The sequence below is a fragment of the Streptopelia decaocto genome (assembly GCF_964273445.1).
Source record: "Streptopelia decaocto genome assembly, chromosome: 7".
Classification (NCBI taxonomy): Eukaryota; Metazoa; Chordata; class Aves; order Columbiformes; family Columbidae; genus Streptopelia; species Streptopelia decaocto.
In genome coordinates this window covers 6,534,423-6,555,281 of record NC_138661.1, presented here as the reverse complement: position 1 = coordinate 6,555,281, position 20,859 = coordinate 6,534,423, and the positions used below count along the sequence as shown (strand labels likewise).

The window sequence follows — 20,859 nt, the reverse complement described above, 5'->3', positions numbered from 1 at the left end:
TTAAGACTACAAGCTGAGTTTAAAAATAAGCGTACGTAAAACCCAAAATCTTACCTAAATCCCATGATCCCTGTGTTGGCCATAGCATAAGATAAGCCAAGTATCCCACTTCCCATGATCGCATTCATTAAATTAAACACTGAGAAACCAAAGGAGGAGCCACGACTTGGAGAATCCTGTGAAAAAGGCAAAACAAAGTTTGATTAGTGAGAGAGGGGTTTTGGTCTTTTATAGGAAGAAATTTAAGGGGGGGAAGGAAATAGGAGGGATGGGGAAAGAGTCAATTTTTCCTTCCCTAATCTAATCCACAAAATCTCTTTTGTACGAGCACGCAGTATAAATAGCACGATGCCATCCCAGGAGGATCTCAAGACCACTACTTCGAGTACGGTGATGCCAGAGTGCAAAAGTCGTGCAGCAAGAGCAATATTTAAAGTGATGTTTAAAGGCACGTTTATCCCTGCGGGGGGCAGCGCAACCGGCAGCGCGTCCCAGCCCGGGGCACTCACAGCATCACCCGCACCCACAAGAAGCTCCAGGACCAGCCGTTCAGCTCACAGGCCCCGGTCCCGCCCGCTCCCCTCGCCAGGTGTCAGCCCCGGGGCCCCCGTCCCGCCCCGCCGAGCTCCACTCGACACGAGGTCCCGCTCCCCGGCGCGGTCCGCGCTCCTCCCGCCGCCCCGCAACACCGAGCGCGCCCTGACAGCCGCAGCGCCCAGGGGAAGGGCGGAACGCAAACCCGGCCAGTCCCGCCGCCCCCGGCGGAGCGGGCCCGGGCAACCCCCTCAGGGCGCTCCCCTCCCGTCCCGTCCCGTCCCGTCCCCTCCCCACCGCCGAGTCGCCCCCTCACACGCACGGAGCCCGCAGGCGATGGCGGCGGCAGCAGCAGCGGGGCGGACTCCCCGTCCTCGTCCGCCTCCTCGTCCCGCTGCCAGCGGGCAGACAGGTACCAGCCCCGCTGCCCCGGGCCCCGCTCCATGGCCGCGCCAGCCCCGCCGCTGGGCTCTGAGGCAGCGCCGCCGGGGGCGGGCCGGGGGGGGGGGGCGTGGCCGACTAGGGGGCGTGACCGTCGCTCTAGCCCCGCCCTCCCCTCGGCGCGGCCATACGCCGTGGCGTCACGGCGGCGGAGATGACGTAGAAAGGTCCCGGCGCGCGGCGGGGCTCGGCATGAGGTGAGGGCGGGGGGTTTGGGGAGCGGTTGCTGTGGCAACGGTGCGGCCGAGGCCTTGGGGGACCCTGCGGGCCCGGCCCCGCCGCCCCCCGGCCTGCACAGCCCGGCCTGCACAGCCCGGACAGCGGCCCGGGCCGCGCTCAGGCCTGAGGCGGCGGCTGCTCTTGGGGAGGGGATCCCGGAGAGGCCCCCGCCCTGCGGCACCGCCCCGGCGAAGGCCGCTTCTCCGACCCGTCCGGGGAAGCCGGTGTTGGTGGAGCTCGGACCGGGTGGAGCGGGTCCCGTCAGCAGCGCCCCCGGCCCCGCGTTACCGCAGATCGCGCTGAGGGGAGAATGCGGCAAACGGGGATGTTGTGAGCGGGGCCGGGCAGCTCTGCCGGGGCACTGGGGGAAGGGTCGGCCCGCCCGCCACGGCGCGTGTGCGGGGAGGGGCCACGGCCACAGGCCTGACAGGATTCAGGAGTCACAGTCACAGAGTGGTTGGGGTTGGAAGGGACCTCTGGAGATCATCCAGTCCAACCCGTCTCCTAAACCAGGTTCACCAGAGCAGATTGCACAGGATCGTGTCCAGGTGGCTCTGAATGTCTCCAGAGAAGGAGACTCCACAACCTCTCTGGGCAGCCTGGTCCAGGGCTCTGGCACCCTCAGTTTAAAGACATTTGTCCTCAGATGGAACCTCCTGTGCTTCAATCTGTGCCCGCTGCCCCACTGGGCACCACTGAAAGGAGTCTGGTCCATCCTCTTAACACCCACCCTTGAGATATTTATAAACACTGATGAGATCCCCTCTCAGCTTCTCTTCTTCAAGCTGAACAGACTCCGATCTCTCAGTCTCTCCTCATAAAGATGCTACAGACCCCTCAGCATCTTCACAGCCCGCCACTGGACTCCCTCCAGTAACTCCTTGTCCTTGTTAAACTGGGGAGCCCAGAACTGGACACAGATACTCCAGATGCGGCCTCACCAGGGCAGAGCAGAGGGGGAGGAAGAACCTCCCTCGACCTGCTGGTCATACTCTTCTTAATGCACCCCAGGGACCATTTGCCTTCTTGGCCACAAGAAGCAACTGGACAACACCCTCGGACACTTGTGAATTTTGGGGTTGTCCTGTGCAGGGACAGGAGTTGGACTTGATGATCCTTGTGGGTCCCTTCCAACTCAGGACATTCTGTGATTCTATGACTGGCCCCAACGTGGGGGCTTCTGTGTTGCAGGTTTGCTCATTCTGAACCAGGCCGGCAGTTTCCAGCTGGGGTGAAGCTGAGTGCCTGAGAAAAACCCTGGGATGCTCTGGCCCCTGGATGAAATCCTTCTCCTTTATAAAAGTGAAGAACACAATGTTTATTTCTGAGTCAATGAGGAAAGGAAGGTGTGCTTTGCCAAAATCTTGGCTGAGGGAAATGCGCTGGCTGGGGGATGTAGGGAGCCCCAGTGAGGAGCTGGGATTTGGGGGAGGGAGGAGGGCAGCATGGTCAGCATTGCTGAGGGTCAGGCACAGCTCCTTTTCTTGTCACCCCGAAGGAGGGCGGCAGCCCTGTGTGTCGGGGTGTACATGTCCAGGGCAGGCAAGAGAGCCAGTTTCCTTTCGTTTGCGTCTCGTTTGCGTCTGTCCTGTCAACCCCTGGTCTCAAACCAAACTTCCTGAGAAGTCAGGAGAAACGTCAGCCTCACACACCACCTGAATTGATGGTTCCTGTTGAGGGGCAGCTGATACAGAATCAGAAAAGTTGGGCCCCTTTGGACTGGCTCTAGTGGAGGAAACCGTTTAAAGAAGCGTAAAGCTACTTTTCAAGTCCCCATCCTATGAGAGAACTGTGGAGAAGGGTTCAGTCGCTTGGACAGACATTACTAATGCTTCCCTGTACCTTGAGGGGAATTCTGCATTTAATTCATGGTCTTTCTGGCACGCAGCCCATGGAGAAAAGACACTCTGGAGCATATAGCCCTTACCACGGGGGTATAGGAGGCAGAAATTGCTGATGAGTGATTATGACCACTATTGCTAATAGCTGTTGTCTAGCAACTACTGCTTGGTAATGAATTTTATCAGAGGCAGAAGCGATCCAACAGCAGGATCAAGACTTTTTTCCATTCGGCTAACTGGGATTAATATCACAGTTATTTGAACAAAGAGAGGTCACTGTATTTGGGCAGGGCGGGATTCTCTCACTGCTTAAAGTTAGTTAATGTTTAGGTCTAAAAATACATTTGCAAACGGACAGAAATTTGTAGTATATAATTTATAATAAAGAGTTTTACTAAACTATTGTGGATTGTTTGGTACAGATGGAAATTCTAGTTTAAGAGAACAGCAAATCCATGTGATTTGCAGCCTTTTTAATGGAATGATTACATAATGTCTATAAAATGAATAATTTCTCTTCTAGGACTTTATGGAGATTTGGATACTCTGCCAGACTACTGAAAACTAATCATTTTAGGGCAGCTGCATCACATACATCATTTCCAGCAGTTTGGATGCTATTGGCACAATATTCTGGCAGAATACCTGGGCTCTTTGTAGCAGCTGAAAAAAATAGGTTTTTTACAATGCCTGAAGCTGTGGAGGATAAAGCTGATCTAGAACTGTATTCACCCAATCCTGAGGTGCGGGGGATGACACTGCTCAACAGAGAAGCTTTTAAAAGGACAGTTCTTGTTCCAGCTCTTAAAGTCAAGAAAGAAATTGTAAATGCTTTGGTAAAATCTCTAAAACATACGGTACTACAGCGCCCTGGTCTAAAGCGAGTGGTTGAGGATCCAGAAGATGAGGACAGTAGGTTTATTATTTTGGATCCTCATAAAATACCAGAATTCTCATTGGGAGAATCGGAGCAAGAAGTATTAAAACAGCTTGATGTTTGTCCTGAGGTGTCCAAGTATAACTTGGAGCTGACCTATGAGAACTTCAAGGCGGAGGAGATCCTACGAGCCGTCCTTCCTGAAGGTCAGGAAGTCACCTCGGGATTTAGCCGTGTTGGTCACATCGCTCATTTGAATCTTAGAGACCATCAGCTACCGTACAGACATTTGATCGGTAGGTAAAACAACTCTTCTCAAAAAAGTAATGCGTATATTTTGAATGTTGTTAAAACATATTTTAACAATTATTCTACTGATAAGTTATTACCTGTACAAAGAAAAATTTTGAGTGCTTTTCATTGCTTTATATTTTGACTTTCAATAGCCTTTGACTTTCAACAGCCTGATGCTGTAGCTGTGCATGGAAGGCACAGTCCTCTGCTCTTATTGTGGTCTCACTTCACTGAGCTTTGGGAGGTTGTTCTAATACATGCTTACTTTTGTTAATTTAACTGTAAACAGCAGCATTTATATCTCTTGTAGAGCAGTAAAAGGTTTTATTCCCTTAACCGGAATATCTTTTGCCCTCTCTTTCAGGAGAGGTTATAATTGACAAGAATCCGGGAATCACCTGTGTAGTGAATAAAACCAATATTATTGACAGCACGTACAGAAATTTTCAAATGGAAGTGCTCGCTGGAGACAGCAACCTGGTAACTAAGGTACAGGGTTTTTTTCCCCCTGTTCTTTTGAATTTGTATGTTAAAACCCAAAGGCATCTACTGGAAAAATGTGATGGAGAGATGCTATTAAGACCATTTCTTTGCACGGTGCCCTTTCCCGACACTCCTTTTAGAGTGCAAGAGTTGGCAGTTACATCTACGTTCATTTGTCCTGGCCTGCCAAGAGCAAACCCACAACCACAGAGCTCATGAAGTATTTTTTCAAGTTCACAGCCAAGATTTCAGTGAAGGTTTCTTACAGAGATACTAATTACAAACTTGTAGCAAGGGGTATTTCTCAAACGATATATATATCAAAATATATATTTCTTAGTTTCATCAATCCTTGTACAGTGGTGGGCACAGAACGTATGACTGTGTTTCTAAATCTCAGTGGCTTTGCAGCTTAGGCAAGTTTTTGCCTATGCCTTTTTCCTTTTCTGTCAGCAGCAAGACAAACCTCATCTCTCCTCTTTTGACATTTTTCAGGTGAAAAGCACTATGTAACTGCCAAGTGTTCTTCACATCGGGTTTCTTCTCTTTAGCTGGAAAATTGGCCACTGTTTTGACAAAAAATAAATCCTAACTGTTGCCAGTTTTATACTTTTAGAAGAGACAACATTAGATTACTAAATAAAAAAGTTGAACGGCTTGGTAGAACATCCTGTGCATGCACAGAGAAGGCATGTGAATCGTCAGGCAGAGGCGATAATCAAATATTATGCAGATTGTTACTAGGTCATTAAGCACACAGCTGGCTCACCGCTGAGCTGCACACCCAGGAGCACAGATACACGTCAGTGTGTTTCTTGCTGGAGAGTAAATGATGCAGTGACTTGGATCCGAAGTCACTTCACTTCAGAGTCGCACAATTCAAGTGTGGCGGTGCAAAGTGAGCGTTATCTTGCATCCCATTCTCATCTGACTAAATGCTGTTTCTTTTTAGGTCTGTTCTTAAGATAGTGGTCATCTCAAAGTTTGGGTTTGGATCAGTTTCCAGACTCTGTCACCTTCAGAGATAAAATACAGTATTTTTTCCAACTGCAGAGTTGGCTTCCCGTGGCTTTGAATTTGGCTGACTGCTGCCATTCTTGTGCTGTATCATTCTCAGACGCTTATTTACTACGTGGACTCTGCTAAGGAGGCTTTGAGGCATCTTCCCAAGGTCTGCTTTCAATAAAGGAGTTGTCAGCCAGCCACAAAGCTCTTGAAAAGCCTCAGATTTATTTTTTTATGGTCATTTTAAGTTGCTGCTTTATTTCCACCTGGTGATAGAGACGTGCATAAGCCAGCCATCTGGGTTGACAGTTGGAACATTCCTAATTTCTGATGAGCAGATCTGTTTATACAAGATTCATGTGAACGACAAATGGGACAAATGTCAATGTACACATTACCTTTTGATAAAGCACCTTGTTTTTTAGCTGTCTTAATGACTGAAAATGCTTAAACGTGTGGAATTTGAATGCAGAGGCTTAACCAAATGTTCTGGACTTTCAGGTCAAAGAAAATAACATTGCATATGAATTGGACTTTTCTAAAGTCTACTGGAACCCACGTCTTTCCACAGAACACGGCCGTATCGTTGAGCTTTTAAAGCCCGGTGATGTCCTTTTCGATGTCTTTGCTGGGATTGGACCTTTTGCTATTCCAGCAGCAAAGAAAAAATGCCAGGTGTTTGCAAACGATCTCAATCCTGAGTCCTACAAGTGGTTGCTGCACAACTGCAAACTGAACAAGGTAGAGAAGAAGATAAAAGCATTCAACATGGATGGCAGGGAGTTCCTGCTGGGGCCAGTAAGAGAGGAGCTCAGTAAAGAACTCCCGCTTCTGAAAGAAGAACAGAAAACTTCTTTTCATATAGTCATGAATTTGCCAGCTTTGGCTATTGAATTTCTAGATGTTTTCAGGCATTTCTTCGCCGGAGAGCCGTGCAGCACCGCTCGCCTTCCCATGGTGCACTGCTACGGTTTCTCCAAACACGACGACCCGGCCAAAGATATTCAAGAACGTGCTGAGGCTTCGCTGGGAACCTCCTTAGCTGGCCGCTGTTCTACCTACCTGGTCAGAAATGTCGCGCCCAACAAGGAGATGCTGTGCATCAGCTTCCAACTTCCAGCGGACGTGCTGTACAAGAGGCCCTGCCCTGATGGAGGTAGGAACAAACCTCTAACGTGACAGCGACGCCGTGTTGGGGCGTGAGCGCCCACACGTGTGCCGCAGCTGTGTCCTGCTGCTCTGATCCCAGCACGAGCCTCCACAGCAAAAATGGTGGGACTGGAGAGGATCATCCCACAGGCCATAAACCAGACCTGGACGCCTTAGATCCTGTACAGGGGGAGGACAGGGTGTCCAACACCAAGCACATGTTTCTGCCAGCTAAATACTAATGAACCGGAGCTTCATTTTGACCCAGGGTACAATGACGTTCTTCGAAGTGACCTTCTTGCGCTTGCACAGACTCAGTTTAGGTCTGGAGTCACTACATCAGCACAACCCGGTTCTGTACAATTTAATCGAGAAATAGATATCCTTAGAGATCTTTGATGTTGAATTTGATTTTTTTTTTTAATATATATAATGGGTCATTTTTTTCTTGAAGTTCTTGTGGAGGGCAGTTGGTTTCAAGTGATCTTGGGCTTTGCACTGCATGACAAAGGTGGGGGCTTTCAGTTTGCAGTTACATGAACTGGGGCAAAGGACGTTTTGATAAAGCTTTTAATGCCATGAAACTTATTTTTGCGCTGTTGTTGGGTAGCACTGAGATGTAGGTCAAAATGTAGCTCAACACAAGTTTTTTCTAAGTCTTTTTTGGCATTTAGTAAAGACCCCCCATTATTGCTGTAACAGTTCTCATTCGTGACTGTTAATCCTGATTTTAACTCTCATCTCTTCCCGTTAAATCCCTTAAGTGTTCAAGGCTTGTGGTTCAGTTCAGTCTGTTTATTGTACAGTAAATAACTTACTTTTTCTAACGTTCCAGCAAACCCAGCCTCTAAACGTCTGTGTACCAGCAAAGATGCTTCTGAAGAAGAGCTGGAGCTGAAGAAGAGTTGAAGATGAGAGTAATGGTAACTACTTTAGTGGTTTATGTAAGATACACTTAGTTTACCTCTGGTTTACCCCTTGAATTACTTGAAACATATCTATGTTACCCATCTCAGGTGCCGAGATGCGTAATGCATGTTGCAGCTTTCCTTAGTGAGCATTTACCTTTTTTTTAATTGTGGGATCAATAAAGAAGTTGCTGTTACTACAAAAAAATAAAACTTTGCTTTTTTGTAATCGATGTGTTTTTGTACTTTTCTGCTCTCTATTGTTTCAGGCCTCGTGATAATTCAGTGGCACACACCAGGATAGTTTTCTGCTGTGTTATTTCGATAATGTGCAGTCCGTGGTGAAAACAGATTCTTGTATTTTTTCAGGTCTAGCAAGATGACTTGTATAACCCCTGCACTGGGTTCTCTTTGACAAATGGGTTTGGTGTTTTAAGAATAAATGGTGTAAGCAAGCGCTTGTGTAAGCAAGATAACCTTTCAAAAACTTAGCCCAAGATACAAAAAGGCCCAAATAGTAAATGCTTTTTAACACTGAGATTTAGTTAGGGATTAGTTGACTCTTAACTTAGTGTTTACCCACCATTAAGGCAGGAAGGGCTCTCGTGCCGTTTGCACAGTCGCAGATTAAGTCCACGCTTGCGTTAAAGCTCTAGACTGAACACCAGTACCTGGCTGAACAGGTCTCGTGTCTCATGGCCACGTCTGTGGCTTCTGGGCCTGCGCCGCCTCCCAGCTCCCCCACCTCTCCGACTGCTCCTCTGCCGCAGTCCCGGGGCGCTGTCTGTATCCTGCAGGGATTCAAAAACCCTCTGCCTTTGATTTCCTGTTCTTACCCATCCAAACTATTGTTGGGCAATGTCAACCACAAGTAGTTTATTTGGACAGAGAACTCAGATTCCCTTCTCAGTTCAGATATTTTCCTTCTGTCCAAGCTCAGTGCTCACTCCTAGCAACTCCGTTACCCCGTGTCTGTCCCCCTGCCTGGTTCTGCTGCTGTGGCTCCATCACCAGGGCCTGCAAACTGCTCTCTTGGTTCTCCCCCAGACAACCGCTAAGGCCCATGGATTTGTTTTCCTCGTGGCTCTATGTGACAGCTTTTCCCTCAGGCAGTGCTTTTGAAACCTGTGAGAACGCTGCTGGAGCAATAAGGCCATTGATGCTGCTGGAAGGACATGGTCACAGTAACAATGCAGTCACCGTACGATCTGTGCTAATGCATCTGTCTGTACTGCCGGAGACCGCAGGTCCCTTCGACTGCGCGCGTTGCCTCCCAGTACAAATTTAGGGCTTCTTGGCACTACTGCGCTCCCAGAAACCTGGCTGTGATCACCGGTTTTGTGTCAGGCAAGTCAACTACATAACTCTGATTTTTAGCGTGTGACTTAAGTATCCCAGGGCAGGGAAGGATTTTAGTTCTGAGAAGTTTTGTTCACTTAAGGATTAAATGCCGTTGTTATTTCAGCAGCATAACTTCAGTTTAGATGCCAGCCAATGGATTAGATGCAGCTTTACTCGTAACCAGGGGTTCTCTAGATTTCTGCACGGTTGCCACTTTTGCGTATAACCCTTCCACGTGAAATAGCAAATGATAGCCAAGGTGCACACAAGTTGACATGACACAACATGACACAAATTAATACGCATATGCAGCTCTGCATTCATTAGGGCAATGACCTTAGGCTTTATAAACTGAGAATATCATCGTAAGAGGGACACTGAGATACTGGAAAGAGTTCAGAGGAGGCAACAAAGCTGGTGAGGGGTCTGGAGCACAAGTCTGATGCAGAGCAGCTGAGGGAACTGGGGGGTTCAGCCTGGAGAACAGGAGGCTGAGGGGAGACCTTATCACTGTCTACAGCTACCTGAAAGGAGGTTGGAGCATGGAGGGTGTTGGTCTCTTCTCCCAAGTTGCAAGAGATGAAATGGCCTGAAGTTGCACCAGGGGAGGTTTAGATTGGATATTAGGACAAAATTCTTCACAGAAAGGGTTGTCGGGCATTGGAACAGGCTGCCCAGGGCAGTGGTGGAGTCACCATCCCTGGAGGTGTTTAAAAGACGTTTAGATGAGGTTCTTAGGGACGTGGTTCAGTGCCAGAGTTGGGTTACAGTTGGACTTGATGATCTTGAGGCTCTCTTCAGAAAAATAAAAGATCATCAGTGAGGTTTATCTTTACCCGTCTGGGTGGACCCAGAATCGCACAGATGCCTCCCGGTTGCTGCTGCTCCCTCCCAGGGTCCTGAGCTCAATCCCCAGAGTTCTGCTGCTGTCTCGTTTATCCTGGGATAAATAAATGGAGAAATGTCAGCTCTCGGGCCATAGGGCTGAGGGGAAAGGCGGAAGGGCTGCAGGCAGAAAGCAGCGCTCGTCCCAGGACTAGATGACAACACAAGCGCAAGCATTTGAGTCTCTCACAGGCACCGCACGGGATGTCAGTCGAGGGCCAGGCCACCTGCCCTGGGCAGGGGGTGTGTAACCTCACCTGTCGGCAACTATTCTGGGTGCAAACAACGGCATTTCAGAGAAACAGCAAAGGAAATTTTGGCGCTTCCCTCCACTTTCCCTAATAAAGGGAGCACCGAGCCTGAAATAGACCTTATTCTTCTATTTATTACAACATAGAAAAAATACATTCATTTAGTCCACTCCTCAGAGCAGTTTTCAACAACTATTAATGGGCGATCTGTAAAACATGGTCCGGGCTTCACTCCCGAGCAGGTCCCCGTCTCCTGCAGTTTGTACACACGGGTGGCAAAGACCATCCTGCCACAGGGAGCCCATCTCTGCTGCCATTAGTCTACATCCCGCAACAAGGAGAGGGGAAGGAATTGGTAAAAGCAGATGATTGAGTGGCAAGTGCCACCCCAAAAGCCAAAGGGGTGTTCCTGCCAAAAGGAGCTCCTGAACACAACAGAAAAGTTGCAAACAGAGGTAAACGTGAAAAAAATGAAAGCAATTTTGGCTACTTTAACAACCTATCAAGGCTTCTTAGATCCCTTCTACAGGAACCCAGTGGAAAGACTTTCAGCTAAAAATTTGCTTTCCAGACAAAGGTAAGAACCAAGTGACATCAGGATGGATCCCGCATAAGAGTCGTGTCAGCACAGTTCCAGGGCTTCTCATCTCCAGCTGGCAGGAGGGAAAACCCACTCGTCTCAACTGGGGAAACGAGTTTTATGGGAAGAAAATGTAGGCTTGAATATTGACACTAAATGTTATAATCAAAATGGTATTTAAATGCTTGTGCAAATAAAACCCTGCAATAAGAGTAAAACCACAAACTTTAATAAAAAAGCCTGGCTTTATTTAAAAAAAATTTACAAGTGTATTTCTTTAAACCTCAAACATACACAGCTGAGTTATTCACATCTTCCATTAGATGTGGCTTATTGCTTCAGCCTCCCTCAGCAAAGTGCCACATGACTAACGAGTTTCCCCCTCCACAAAAATGTACCTACCATTTTACAAAGCTCTCGTGCAGACGTCGTCTTTTTTTTTTCCCCTTTAGCACTTAAACACAGCTGGTTTCACACAGGAAAGTGACTGCAGTTTAGCCTTTGTGCACATGGCAGCAATTTTACCCAACCGTTGCTGGCTTGATTTGCCTCTCGCTCGGCGCGGTGTCCCTTGATCCCAGGCTGCCGCTAACTGGGGTGCCAGAAAAGGCCACTGAACGCGTCCTGCAGGGCTCGGTGACAGGCAAGAGAAGAAGTGTAGCCCCCAGCAAGATCCTGCGGAGAGGCGGCTCGCACGTGGTTGAGATACCTAAGCCAAAGACAAGCATTACTTCAGGAGAGATATAAGCACATCAATCGCATGCGTAGTTCACAGTACAGTGAGGTCGAGGCTGTTTTTTGGGAGAAAGCAAGGAGATGGAGCTGCCTACTGCAAACAACTATGAACACACAGTATGAAACTTGCATTAGTAAAAATAAAGATGATGCTGATGCACCTTCAGACAAGATGCCCAACCAGTGGGCCAAAAAAACTTGGCTCTTCACAGCAGGTTGCACAGAATTAAGCACAGTCACTGGGTTGTATTTTCTGCGCTCACTCTGGAGGGCAGGTTGTGTTTCCCCCCTTTGGTAGCTTCGTCCAGTACCAATGACAAGAGGATGGACCAGACTCCCTTCAGTGGTGCCCAGTGACAGGGTGAGGGGCAACAGGCACAGACTGAAGCACAGGAGGTTCCATCTGAACATGACGAGAAACTTCTTTGCTGTGAGGTGCCAGAGCCTGGCCCAGGCTGCCCAGAGCGGGTGTGGAGTCTCCTTCTCTGGAGACATTCAAACCCACCTGGACACCTTCCTGTGTGATCTGCTCTGGTGATCCTGCGTCAGCAGGTGGGTTGGACTGGATGATCCCCAGAGGCCCCTTCAACCCCAACCACCCTGTGATTCTGTGACAACACAAGCTTTCCTGCCCTCCCACTGGACTCAGAGGGTTTCAGTTCTGCCCGGTTGGCACCAGGTGCTCCCCAGAGCCGACTGTGCCGGTTGCAGGGCTGAACTTTCTGCCCACAGGCTTATCTGTATCTGGAGCAAGTCCACTGGCACCAGGGAATTAGATCTAGAGGAGGCTGTCATCGACTTTTCGGCTAAAGAAGCCTCTAAACTTCATTAATTAAGCATCATCACCCACTTGCAGAGCGATCTGATTCTACACCAAACCAGCTGGACCGATGAGCTGACATATGAACACGCCACTGTGAGCTCTTTGGTCCCTTCGCTCCATCCAAGGGCTCCAACCCAGCCCTGGGTGCCGAGAGATCCCACTTGAGGTGCTTTCTTGGGGGCTTGAATGGTTTCATTCAATGCTCTAGAGCTCTTGCACCTCACGTAAGACAGGTAAAATACCCGATTCTCAGTTAGTTCTGCACCAAAACCCCACCAAACACAAAGACAGACCGCAGCCTAGTGCACACAGCACAACGACCGTCTCAAATTCAGAACAGCAGATAAAATACCGTAAATGAGAAGCGCTTTTCACAGCGGCCATGCGAGGCACTGAGCTGCTTTGATTCATCACTTGGTACATGTTGCTCCTGGGAAGGTTGAGTCATTCCACCTCTGGCTTGGCAATTCAAGCATAAACTTGCAAAACGCATACAGCCTTTTATGATGTTATCCCGAGAAACCTAAAACAGCTGCACTTTTGGCAGGAAAATACAGGACCACCAGTAAAATATCCAAAACAGTTGCATCTTTTAATTTATGACTGTACACTGTTTCCATAAAGAGTATATAAAACCGGTCAGATTTTATAGGTAAGACATAATAAACAGTCATACCCATTGATGCCATAAATGTGTAGAAAAAGAGGTTACTCAGAAATGATTAATTACAGTTTTAAAACTGTCTTTCTTGCACCTAATAACCGCAATGCACAGACACGAGTGATTGCTGATGAGATGCTGAAGCTGAGACTGAGTTTAAGCCAGGCTCAGCTCAGGTGATTTATACCGACCTGTGTTGGAGTCCACTCGCTGCTGGACACTGTTCCCATCAGCACGGGCACAGACATTAAACCAAAACCCCATTTAATAGCATTTAGCGCAAAGGGGACCTGCAAACACAGCAGCAAAGCTGGTGCTGTCTCTTAATTTGCAAGGAGCCTGCAGAGAACTTCGGTTTTGTGGGAGAATGTGTTTCAGAGATCTTTTTAAAAATTTTTGTAAACATTCTTATTATTTGTCCCTTAGTATTTTAGGAGGAAAATCTCATCCTTCCCAATGGCCTTTTACAACTGCATCGGGCAACAGGAGCTCCTTCCCCGGGCCAGGAATGCCGAAGGGATACAGACAAGGACACAGAATTGCCTTCAAAACGCTGCTGTGGAACCAGCTCCACCCTCCAACCCGGGGGGGCTTATAAAAATCAATTCCAATCTCAGATTTTACTCCTATCACGTTTTCATTGCGCAAACATCATTTTCCACTCATGCACAGAACAGCCTGGAGAAAACAGGATTATTTTACGTTTCTATCTTAACAAAGGTTGGTTATGTGTTTTTTATTACTCTTTTTATCTTCCATTACTTATACCAGTGAAGGAGGGGGGCAAAGTCTATTGTTTCTCTTTTTTTAGGTCATTTGAAATCGGGGCATCAGTTCTGTAAGAGGGCCTGATTTACAGCTATGACAGCAATTCTAGTTAATGGGAATGTGATCTCTGAAAGCCGTACAAAACCATCGCCAAAAAGGCTCAGGTCAACTTTTACTACGGCAAGCTGCATTAATTCTCCTTACTCCCGGCGAAACGAGCACGACGGGCTGTCAAGCGAGGTCTTTATTTTCTTGTTAAGTATCTGCATTTACTGCTCTTGACCCATTTAATTACTGTGGTACGCCCGGCAATTGCAAAGAACCTGCCACGCTGAAGCCGCACAATGAGAAGTGAATGTTCCACCGGCTTTTCCCCGGCGATCCCCATCTGCGCCACCCAAATCCAGCCGAGCCCTTCGCAGGAGCATCTCTCTGAACAGGATTCCTGGGGTTTCTGGCACATCTTTTCACGTCCACCTTTACACCGGCAGCAGGAAGAAGCGCTTGCCAAGTTTTATTTCCAACGAGTCGAGCTCCGTTAGGAGCTGGAGGTAATTGCTCTCACTAGTTAGCAAATTCCAGTGCGCTAGGTCTGTTTTTCATAGGTTTATTTTAAGTACCTGTAAATCTTATAAGCAGAAACCAGGAAAAAGAGGTTTGCTTTTTCTGGTGCTCGGTTTTTTAATGGAACTTGCTTTTACTGAGGGCAGCCCAAACTCTGAAGTTAAAAAAAGCCTGCACTATATTTTTGAGCAGGGCTGAAGGGCTGTGTGTTCTCTGCCCCACGGTTTCCCCGTCGTGCCCAAACAAGCCCCTTCCCTCCTCTGCAGCCACTGGGTGTTGATCTTCCCCATCCACATCAGGTAAGACACATCGTATTTTGTTCTCCGCGAGCCTTCGGGGGCTCATTCCTGACCTTTAGTTTCTCATCACCACGCGGGAAAAAAAAGCCTCCTGTTTTCAAGGGAAAAAGGTGTAATTCACACTTAGCGCAGAGGCTCCCAATCAAGCTGAGGGTGGGTTTGCTTTGTGTCTTCACTTTTCCGAAGGCCAGGTCCCCATCACTTCATCAGGAAGGACTGGGACCGCTGGTGAATCACAGAATCACAGAATGTCAGGGATTGGAAGGGACCTCAAAATATCCAGTCCAATCCCCCCATGGAGCAGGAACACCCAGATGAGGTTACACAGGAAGGTGTCCAGGCGGGTTGGAATGTCTGCAGAGTAGGAGACTTCACAACCCACCCTGGGCAGCCTGTTCCAGGCTCTGCCACCCTCACTGAGAAGAAGTTTCTTCTCATATTTAAGTGGAACCTTTTGTGTTCCAGTTTGTCCCTATTGCCCGTTGTCCTACCATTGGTTATCACCGAGAAGAGCCTGGCTCCACCCTCCTGACACTCACCCTTTATATATCTGTAAACATTAATGAGGTGAAGTTCAGGTCTTGTGCCTTTCCAGCCCAGCACCACTTGGCATCACCGGTTCCAAGATCTAGGGGACCCAACACCAGCTCATCAGATGGAAACACCCAAGACCACTGGGACACGGTCCCCTCCCTGCTCGACGTGGCGGTCGAAATTCAGCAAAGGCTTCAGAAACAATCAGAAATGATGGAGAAAACAGCACGCTCAGACCACGCTAAAAACAATTAAAATACAATCAAAAAATCCCAAAACATCCAACCAACAAGCCAAATAAACCCCCCAGGACTTCCCTCCACCCACCCAACTGGAAGTATCAGCGCTCGGGGTTATTTCACGCAACCTTCCCCCGTCTACCTGAGACAAACACGCTCCCACTGGTATTTCTGCAGATGCATCAGCGGAGGTACATGTGGAGTGCTGTGTATTTGGCACACAGACTTTACTGGTTTTGATCTATTAGGTATTTTATGGAGGTGAAGAAAAGAAAAATCACTCACAAGTCGTTGACAAAAAAAAAAACCCATAATGTAATTCTATTCCACAGAATAGATTTACTGCTCATCTGATTATCTGCAGTATCCAAGACAGAAAGTAATGGAGCAGACATTAGATCTGGGAAATTCTCCAGATTAATCATTTAAATAATAAATAGTGGTTGCATGAAAGCAAGCAAAATAGTACAGTCTGGAAAACTGTGTAAGGCAGTAGCAGATGCTGCATTCCTGAGCCCTTCTGGAGACAGTATTTTCATTAGATTTACCAAGTCTCCAAGATGAGCTATCGATGCATTATTCAAAGTATTCTTGCAGAGATGGAGTTTTATCAGATGAGAACAGCACATAAGAAATTGGATTTTCTCTGGCCTGTTTTTTGGTGAGGAATGTGTGGTCTGGGTTCCTCTATAGCCGCTGAGCAGGTAAAAACCAAGCTCCTCCAAGCAACGCTGGTTTTGTTTGAACCGGTTCTACCACGCAGTCAGTCCATGCAGCCAAAGCAGAATTTGCTTATAAAACAAGATGAGTTCATTGCTGTTCTTCGTTAAACAGCCCTGGGAAATTCATTTGGGAACAGGCTTTCGCTGGGTGTTATTCAAATACAGTGCAGCTCTCCCTCCCTCAGAGACTGTCCTGTCTAAGGTAGGACAAAATCACGACGCACAAAGCCGCTACTCAAAGTAGTAGCTCAGAACAGCGATTCATCCTCTGCAAACCAGCTACAAGCCCTATTCCCAGCCCTCACAAGTCAAAAAGCAGCGGCTCATCTATTTTAACAGACACCCTTTGGGCACTCTCATCATATTCAGATCTTAAAAAACAAAAAGGCTATTACCGGTGTCCGGAATTCCCGCCGCACAGCAGCCAGCACGGCCCGTTCCAACATCTAACGCAACTGCTACTCAACTCGGCAAAGGCTCCTCACAAACCCAACTTGTCCCCTCCTGCCGGCCTTGTCCCATGGCCAAGGTCACAATTCCAGCCCCCACGGCAGCGAGACACCCACAGCAGCTCTGCTCCTCCAGGGAAACGACGACTAAAGGGAGAAATACATTTAACAGTTGAACGTGGAAAATCGATCCTTGGAAAGGAGTAGGTCCGTGGCTGCCTCAAGGAACCAAGACATTATCTAGTTGATAAACACATAGGAACTGCTTTAATTACTTTAATTTCAATGTGAACATGAAGTCAATAAAATGGACAGCAAGTTATCATGGTTTGGGGTCTGCTGGAAGCACCATCAAACGGGCAGCAAATGCAAGAGCAGAGGGGGGGTGGTGGTTGTTTTGGTGGTGGTTGTTGGTGGGGTTTGGTTGGTTGGTTGGTTGTTTTTCTGCATACAATTGCAGCAATCGATGTGAATGTCAAGAAACTGCTAAGCATGCCAAGGTCTCAACCCAACAGATCCAAAGGCAGACAGAAACAAAATACATTTTTAACCGGATTATGCCACCTGTTAATCTTGTAGCAGCACAAGACCACATACAGCCCATAGTGCAGGGGTACAAGGAAAAGTCCGTCGACATCCACCACAATGCAGCTCTGGCTACAGAAGAACCTTTGATGACATTTCCATTGCCTGGAAACAAACATATCTGTACTTAAATGATGTTTGAGTATTTCTTCCCCCCTTTACTTCAGAGGGAAACTTCAACCAACTTTCCAATAAGAGTTAAAGTCTTTGCAATAAATTCCTCAACATCAGATGCCTCCTGACTCTAATGGGGCTCTATTGCAGTAATGATTTAAGAAAAAAATGCTTAATTTTGAGTTTGAGTTCACGGCTCCTAGAACTTTTATTTCTCAGTTTTAGGTCTTTTAAGGGAAGAACTCCGTTCTACCAGAAATAACTTTTCCCTGCAGAAAAGCCAAGAAACCTCCAACCTACCCAAATCAATAAAAGAAATCTGGGACCTCTAGTGATCCTTTTTAGCCTCTTCCATCTACTTTTTCTAACCAGCAATTTGTTTCAAACGCAGTCAGAGTGTCTCTGGGCAGGAACACATGTCAGCTGCGCGTGGTGAAAACCAAGTTCTTTAACATTAAAATAAAGCAGGTCTGCCACAGCTAAGATGGAACAGCACAGAAGTCTGCTACCAGACACTGAAGGAGGAAAAACATAAGGAAGATTAGCCGTGAAACAGCTGTCTCTGATAAAGCCGGTCCTGGCTCCAAAGGTAGAAATCGGGCATGAATTATTCCTCTTTGTCTCCCGGCAGCACCTTGGGGCTCTGCACCCAACAGCTGCTGCAATAAAAGAATCGCCGGAGCGTTTAACAGAAAGATTAAGGCACTTTTATTTGATGTTTCACATAAACTGCTTCCTCTTTTAATGGTGAAACACATACATAAAGTGTAAGATATATCTAATTGCCTGTACCAGGGGTTTTATTACAAATTACCTATGACATTAGTGAGCACAGTAGTGAACCTGGCAGTAGAACAATCTCTAAATGCAAAGGCACCAAGAAGCCATCCTTGGTGGGGAAAGACAATAATCAAAATTCCCCATGCTACTTTTCCTGAAAACTTCCTCTTTTTGTGATAAAATCCGGACTTCAGAGAACAAACATTTCCATGGAAAAGTCAATATATTGGGGCATGGAACAGAGGGAGATTTCCTTGTGACAGCTACGCCAAAATACATCGTCAGTGCTCCTAAGTGAATGTGTCATTAAAACAAAAACACACCAAAAAAACCCCACAAACAAAGAAAACACCGAGAAACACACACAAAACCTCTTCTACTGGTAAAAAATAATTTAAAGAAATAAAAGTTTTAGAGAGCACTTGGTTCTCCAGCATTTTCTGCTGCAGTACCACTTCATAAGCGTATTTGGAATTTGTATATACAGTACCTTCTTTCCCTTTTAGAAGTTCTAGTGCTCGATACAGAGCGAAAAGTTCCCAAGCCTGTGCTGACCACGCAGGGCTTAAAGATCCTGACTTAAGAACACTCATGGTCTTACCATCTATTATCGCGTATCCTGATGTTCGTTCCCCATTTCCCACTCCTGAAGACCCATCAATAACATACTTTTCTCCTTTAGTTAATTCCTCTCCTTCTAAATCTGGTCTAATTTTAGTTTGTAGTTCTATCACTTGTACATGATCATGTTTTGAATGGGAATTGTGCCGGGTTCCTGGCTCCCGTTGTTTTCAGCTCTAAGTGAGGGGGGCTCAGGTACTATCTGTTGGCCATTTTTCCGCTTTCTGTTGTAATATCCCTCTTACATCATGCGGGGTATAAACTGTTAATCTCCCCCCAAATATTACCTTCTTAGCTTCCTCCACTAACAAAGCTGCTGCCACCAAAGCTTGTAGCGTGCAGGCCATCCCCGGCTTACAGGATCTAATAATTTTGAATAATACCCTATGGGTTTCTTGCTTCCTGCCCAGTCTTGGGTCAGTACTCCCTATGCAGTTTGGTTAGTTGTTTCTACAAAAAGCTGAAGTGGTCTCCCTACATCAGGTGAACTTAAAACAGGGGCAGTCATCAGAGAGCTCTTTAATACTCCCAAACATTCTTCATTTTCATCACACTAACTGGATGTGAAACAAGAATCAGTTCCCCACATTTATTTAATGCACAGACAACCATTTGCCTTTGGAGTAAGCAAGAAGCCAACGCTATTGCCTAAAGGTGGGATGAAAAAGCCTGGAGGAAAGAAGACCAAAGAAGAAGGAAAAAAGCCTTCTGCCCCACAGAAACCGACTAATATGATTTTAAATGAAGTGGATGTTTTAAAGTGTAAAGGCAGGAAACTAATGATGGCAAATATGTTCTAAAATAAAGGAAGCTTTGCATTACTCCGACATCATTTGCATTGTCTCCATTTTCAATCCTGCTGTGCACACAAGTTTCTGCAGGTACTGCCATAATAACAACTTATTTTCAGACAACTCCAGCCCCAGTACATGGTCCTACCCAAGAAGGCACCAGCCTCACAGAATTATTTCATGCGGAGAAAGGCTATAGACTATATGACTATCCGCTTAAAGCACTGTAGATGTGAAAACCACAGACTTAAAGCACTCGGAAACAGGACACAAGCCCTTGAAATGGCACAAGGTGACCTGTTCCCATCATCAAAGGAACTGCAAATCCAATTAACGCCTGTGGACAACATTGAAAGTGTTAACAAATTAAATGAACCTCTTATTTCCATTGAGGAGTTATGCAAGCTAGAGATTTACATTTGACAAGAATTCATGTGTGTCAGTCCGGTGCATGTTTGATAAGCACGTTTTTGCACCTCACGTGAGCCCAGGGTTCACCATGAGTGTCTGCAGATTTCCTTTAATAATAATCAAATGATATATTTAATCAGATTCTCTTAACATTTGACCAGACAGCATCGCTTCCAATGAGGTATAACACTTTAAACCTTAGAAAACGTAAATACAAGAGAGCAGCCATTCCTGTCTGTGCTGTAAATTCAGGGATTCGAGCTAATGCAAGAGATCTTGAATGCACCTTCAAAAGTTAAAGTCATGACAGAGAACATATTGTTTTGTTGGAGGTTTTTTAGTCTAAAAAAAACAAAATTAAAAATGAAAATAAGCAAACTGAAGGTGCCAGAGTACACCATAATCCCCAATTGTCAGACTTCAGAGATAGGAGGCATATTTTCAGCTGGTGTAAGTCAACATAGTCTATAGATTTCTGTGCTGTGTCAGGGCAGATTTGAGGCAATGATAATCTGAAAGTTCTCCCCATTTTAGCGAGTGACTGCCTGTTTTAAAATAAAAATGGGAAATGGAAAGCAGAACCTGCAAACACATTAATCCTTTGCAAGCAAAAGAAAACTAAAGGCTACACCATCTATATTCGTTCACGTTTCAACTGAATAAAGGGTATTTTATAGAAGCTCTACGCTGACTTGTCTTCAGTTATTGGGGGGGCTTCCTCACATCCCACTTTCTCCCTAGTAATGTATTTAGTGGTTTTAATGGCTCTATACTTGTCAGTCAGGAACTACCACCCATGATGCTGTGTGTGGTTTGCTGCTTGTTGCTCACCGCACATCTCAGTACCGCATGTTCCCGCTGCCGTTTCCAAAATATGTGCCACCGCTATACATGCGGATGAATTTTATTTTTCCCTTCAAACTGAATGGATTTCTGCTTAAATTCTTTCCCCAAT

General features: G+C 46.7%; 3 protein-coding genes across 7 annotated transcripts in view; 1 reads left to right on the top strand and 2 right to left on the bottom strand.

Annotated features, from left to right (window-relative positions):
- Positions 1 to 989, bottom strand: part of SLC38A6 (solute carrier family 38 member 6) — a 43,764-nt gene extending 42,775 nt beyond the window's left edge. For 2 of the 3 annotated variants that reach the window (XM_082059279.1, XM_082059277.1), the window contains exons 1-2: positions 851 to 989; positions 55 to 176 (exon numbers count right to left, since the gene is read on the bottom strand). In XM_082059279.1, the coding sequence (XP_081915405.1) occupies positions 55 to 176; positions 851 to 979 (251 nt within the window). In that variant the 5' untranslated portion in view covers positions 980 to 989. The remainder of the gene's footprint in view (positions 1 to 54; positions 177 to 850) is intronic. The other variant, XM_082059278.1, reaches the window with a different exon arrangement.
- Positions 990 to 1,104: 115 nt separating this feature from the next.
- On the top strand, positions 1,105 to 7,984 carry TRMT5 (tRNA methyltransferase 5). Of its 3 annotated transcripts, none has more exons than XM_082059274.1 (6): positions 1,105 to 1,172; positions 2,386 to 2,540; positions 3,559 to 4,208; positions 4,571 to 4,695; positions 6,196 to 6,850; positions 7,679 to 7,984. In XM_082059274.1, exons 2-6 carry the CDS (start codon positions 2,473 to 2,475, stop codon positions 7,750 to 7,752), a joined length of 1,572 nt encoding a protein of 523 aa, XP_081915400.1. In that variant the 5' UTR covers positions 1,105 to 1,172; positions 2,386 to 2,472; the 3' UTR covers positions 7,753 to 7,984. The 3 variants fall into 3 exon arrangements, with proteins under 3 accessions (XP_081915400.1, XP_081915402.1, XP_081915401.1); XM_082059275.1 differs by lacking the exon at positions 1,105 to 1,172 and adding an exon at positions 1,449 to 1,742; XM_082059276.1 differs by lacking the exon at positions 2,386 to 2,540 and having other exon boundaries at positions 1,120 to 1,172.
- Positions 7,985 to 11,015: 3,031 nt separating this feature from the next.
- Positions 11,016 to 20,859, bottom strand: part of MNAT1 (MNAT1 component of CDK activating kinase) — a 132,091-nt gene continuing 122,247 nt past the window's right edge. The window contains exon 8 of the mRNA XM_082059280.1: positions 11,016 to 11,517. Coding sequence (XP_081915406.1) covers positions 11,397 to 11,517 — 121 coding nt within the window. The 3' untranslated portion in view covers positions 11,016 to 11,396. The remainder of the gene's footprint in view (positions 11,518 to 20,859) is intronic.

Bases quoted from the DNA above. Each gene is read 5' to 3' on its own strand.
- TRMT5 (XM_082059274.1), top strand. From the start codon at position 2,473: ATGAAATCCTTCTCCTTTATAAAAGTGAAGAACACAATGTTTATTTCT. The intron at 2,541-3,558 runs GTGTGCTTTGCC...TTTCTCTTCTAG, and splicing joins GAGTCAATGAGGAAAGGAAG to GACTTTATGGAGATTTGGAT. The intron at 4,209-4,570 runs GTAGGTAAAACA...CCTCTCTTTCAG, and splicing joins ACCGTACAGACATTTGATCG to GAGAGGTTATAATTGACAAG.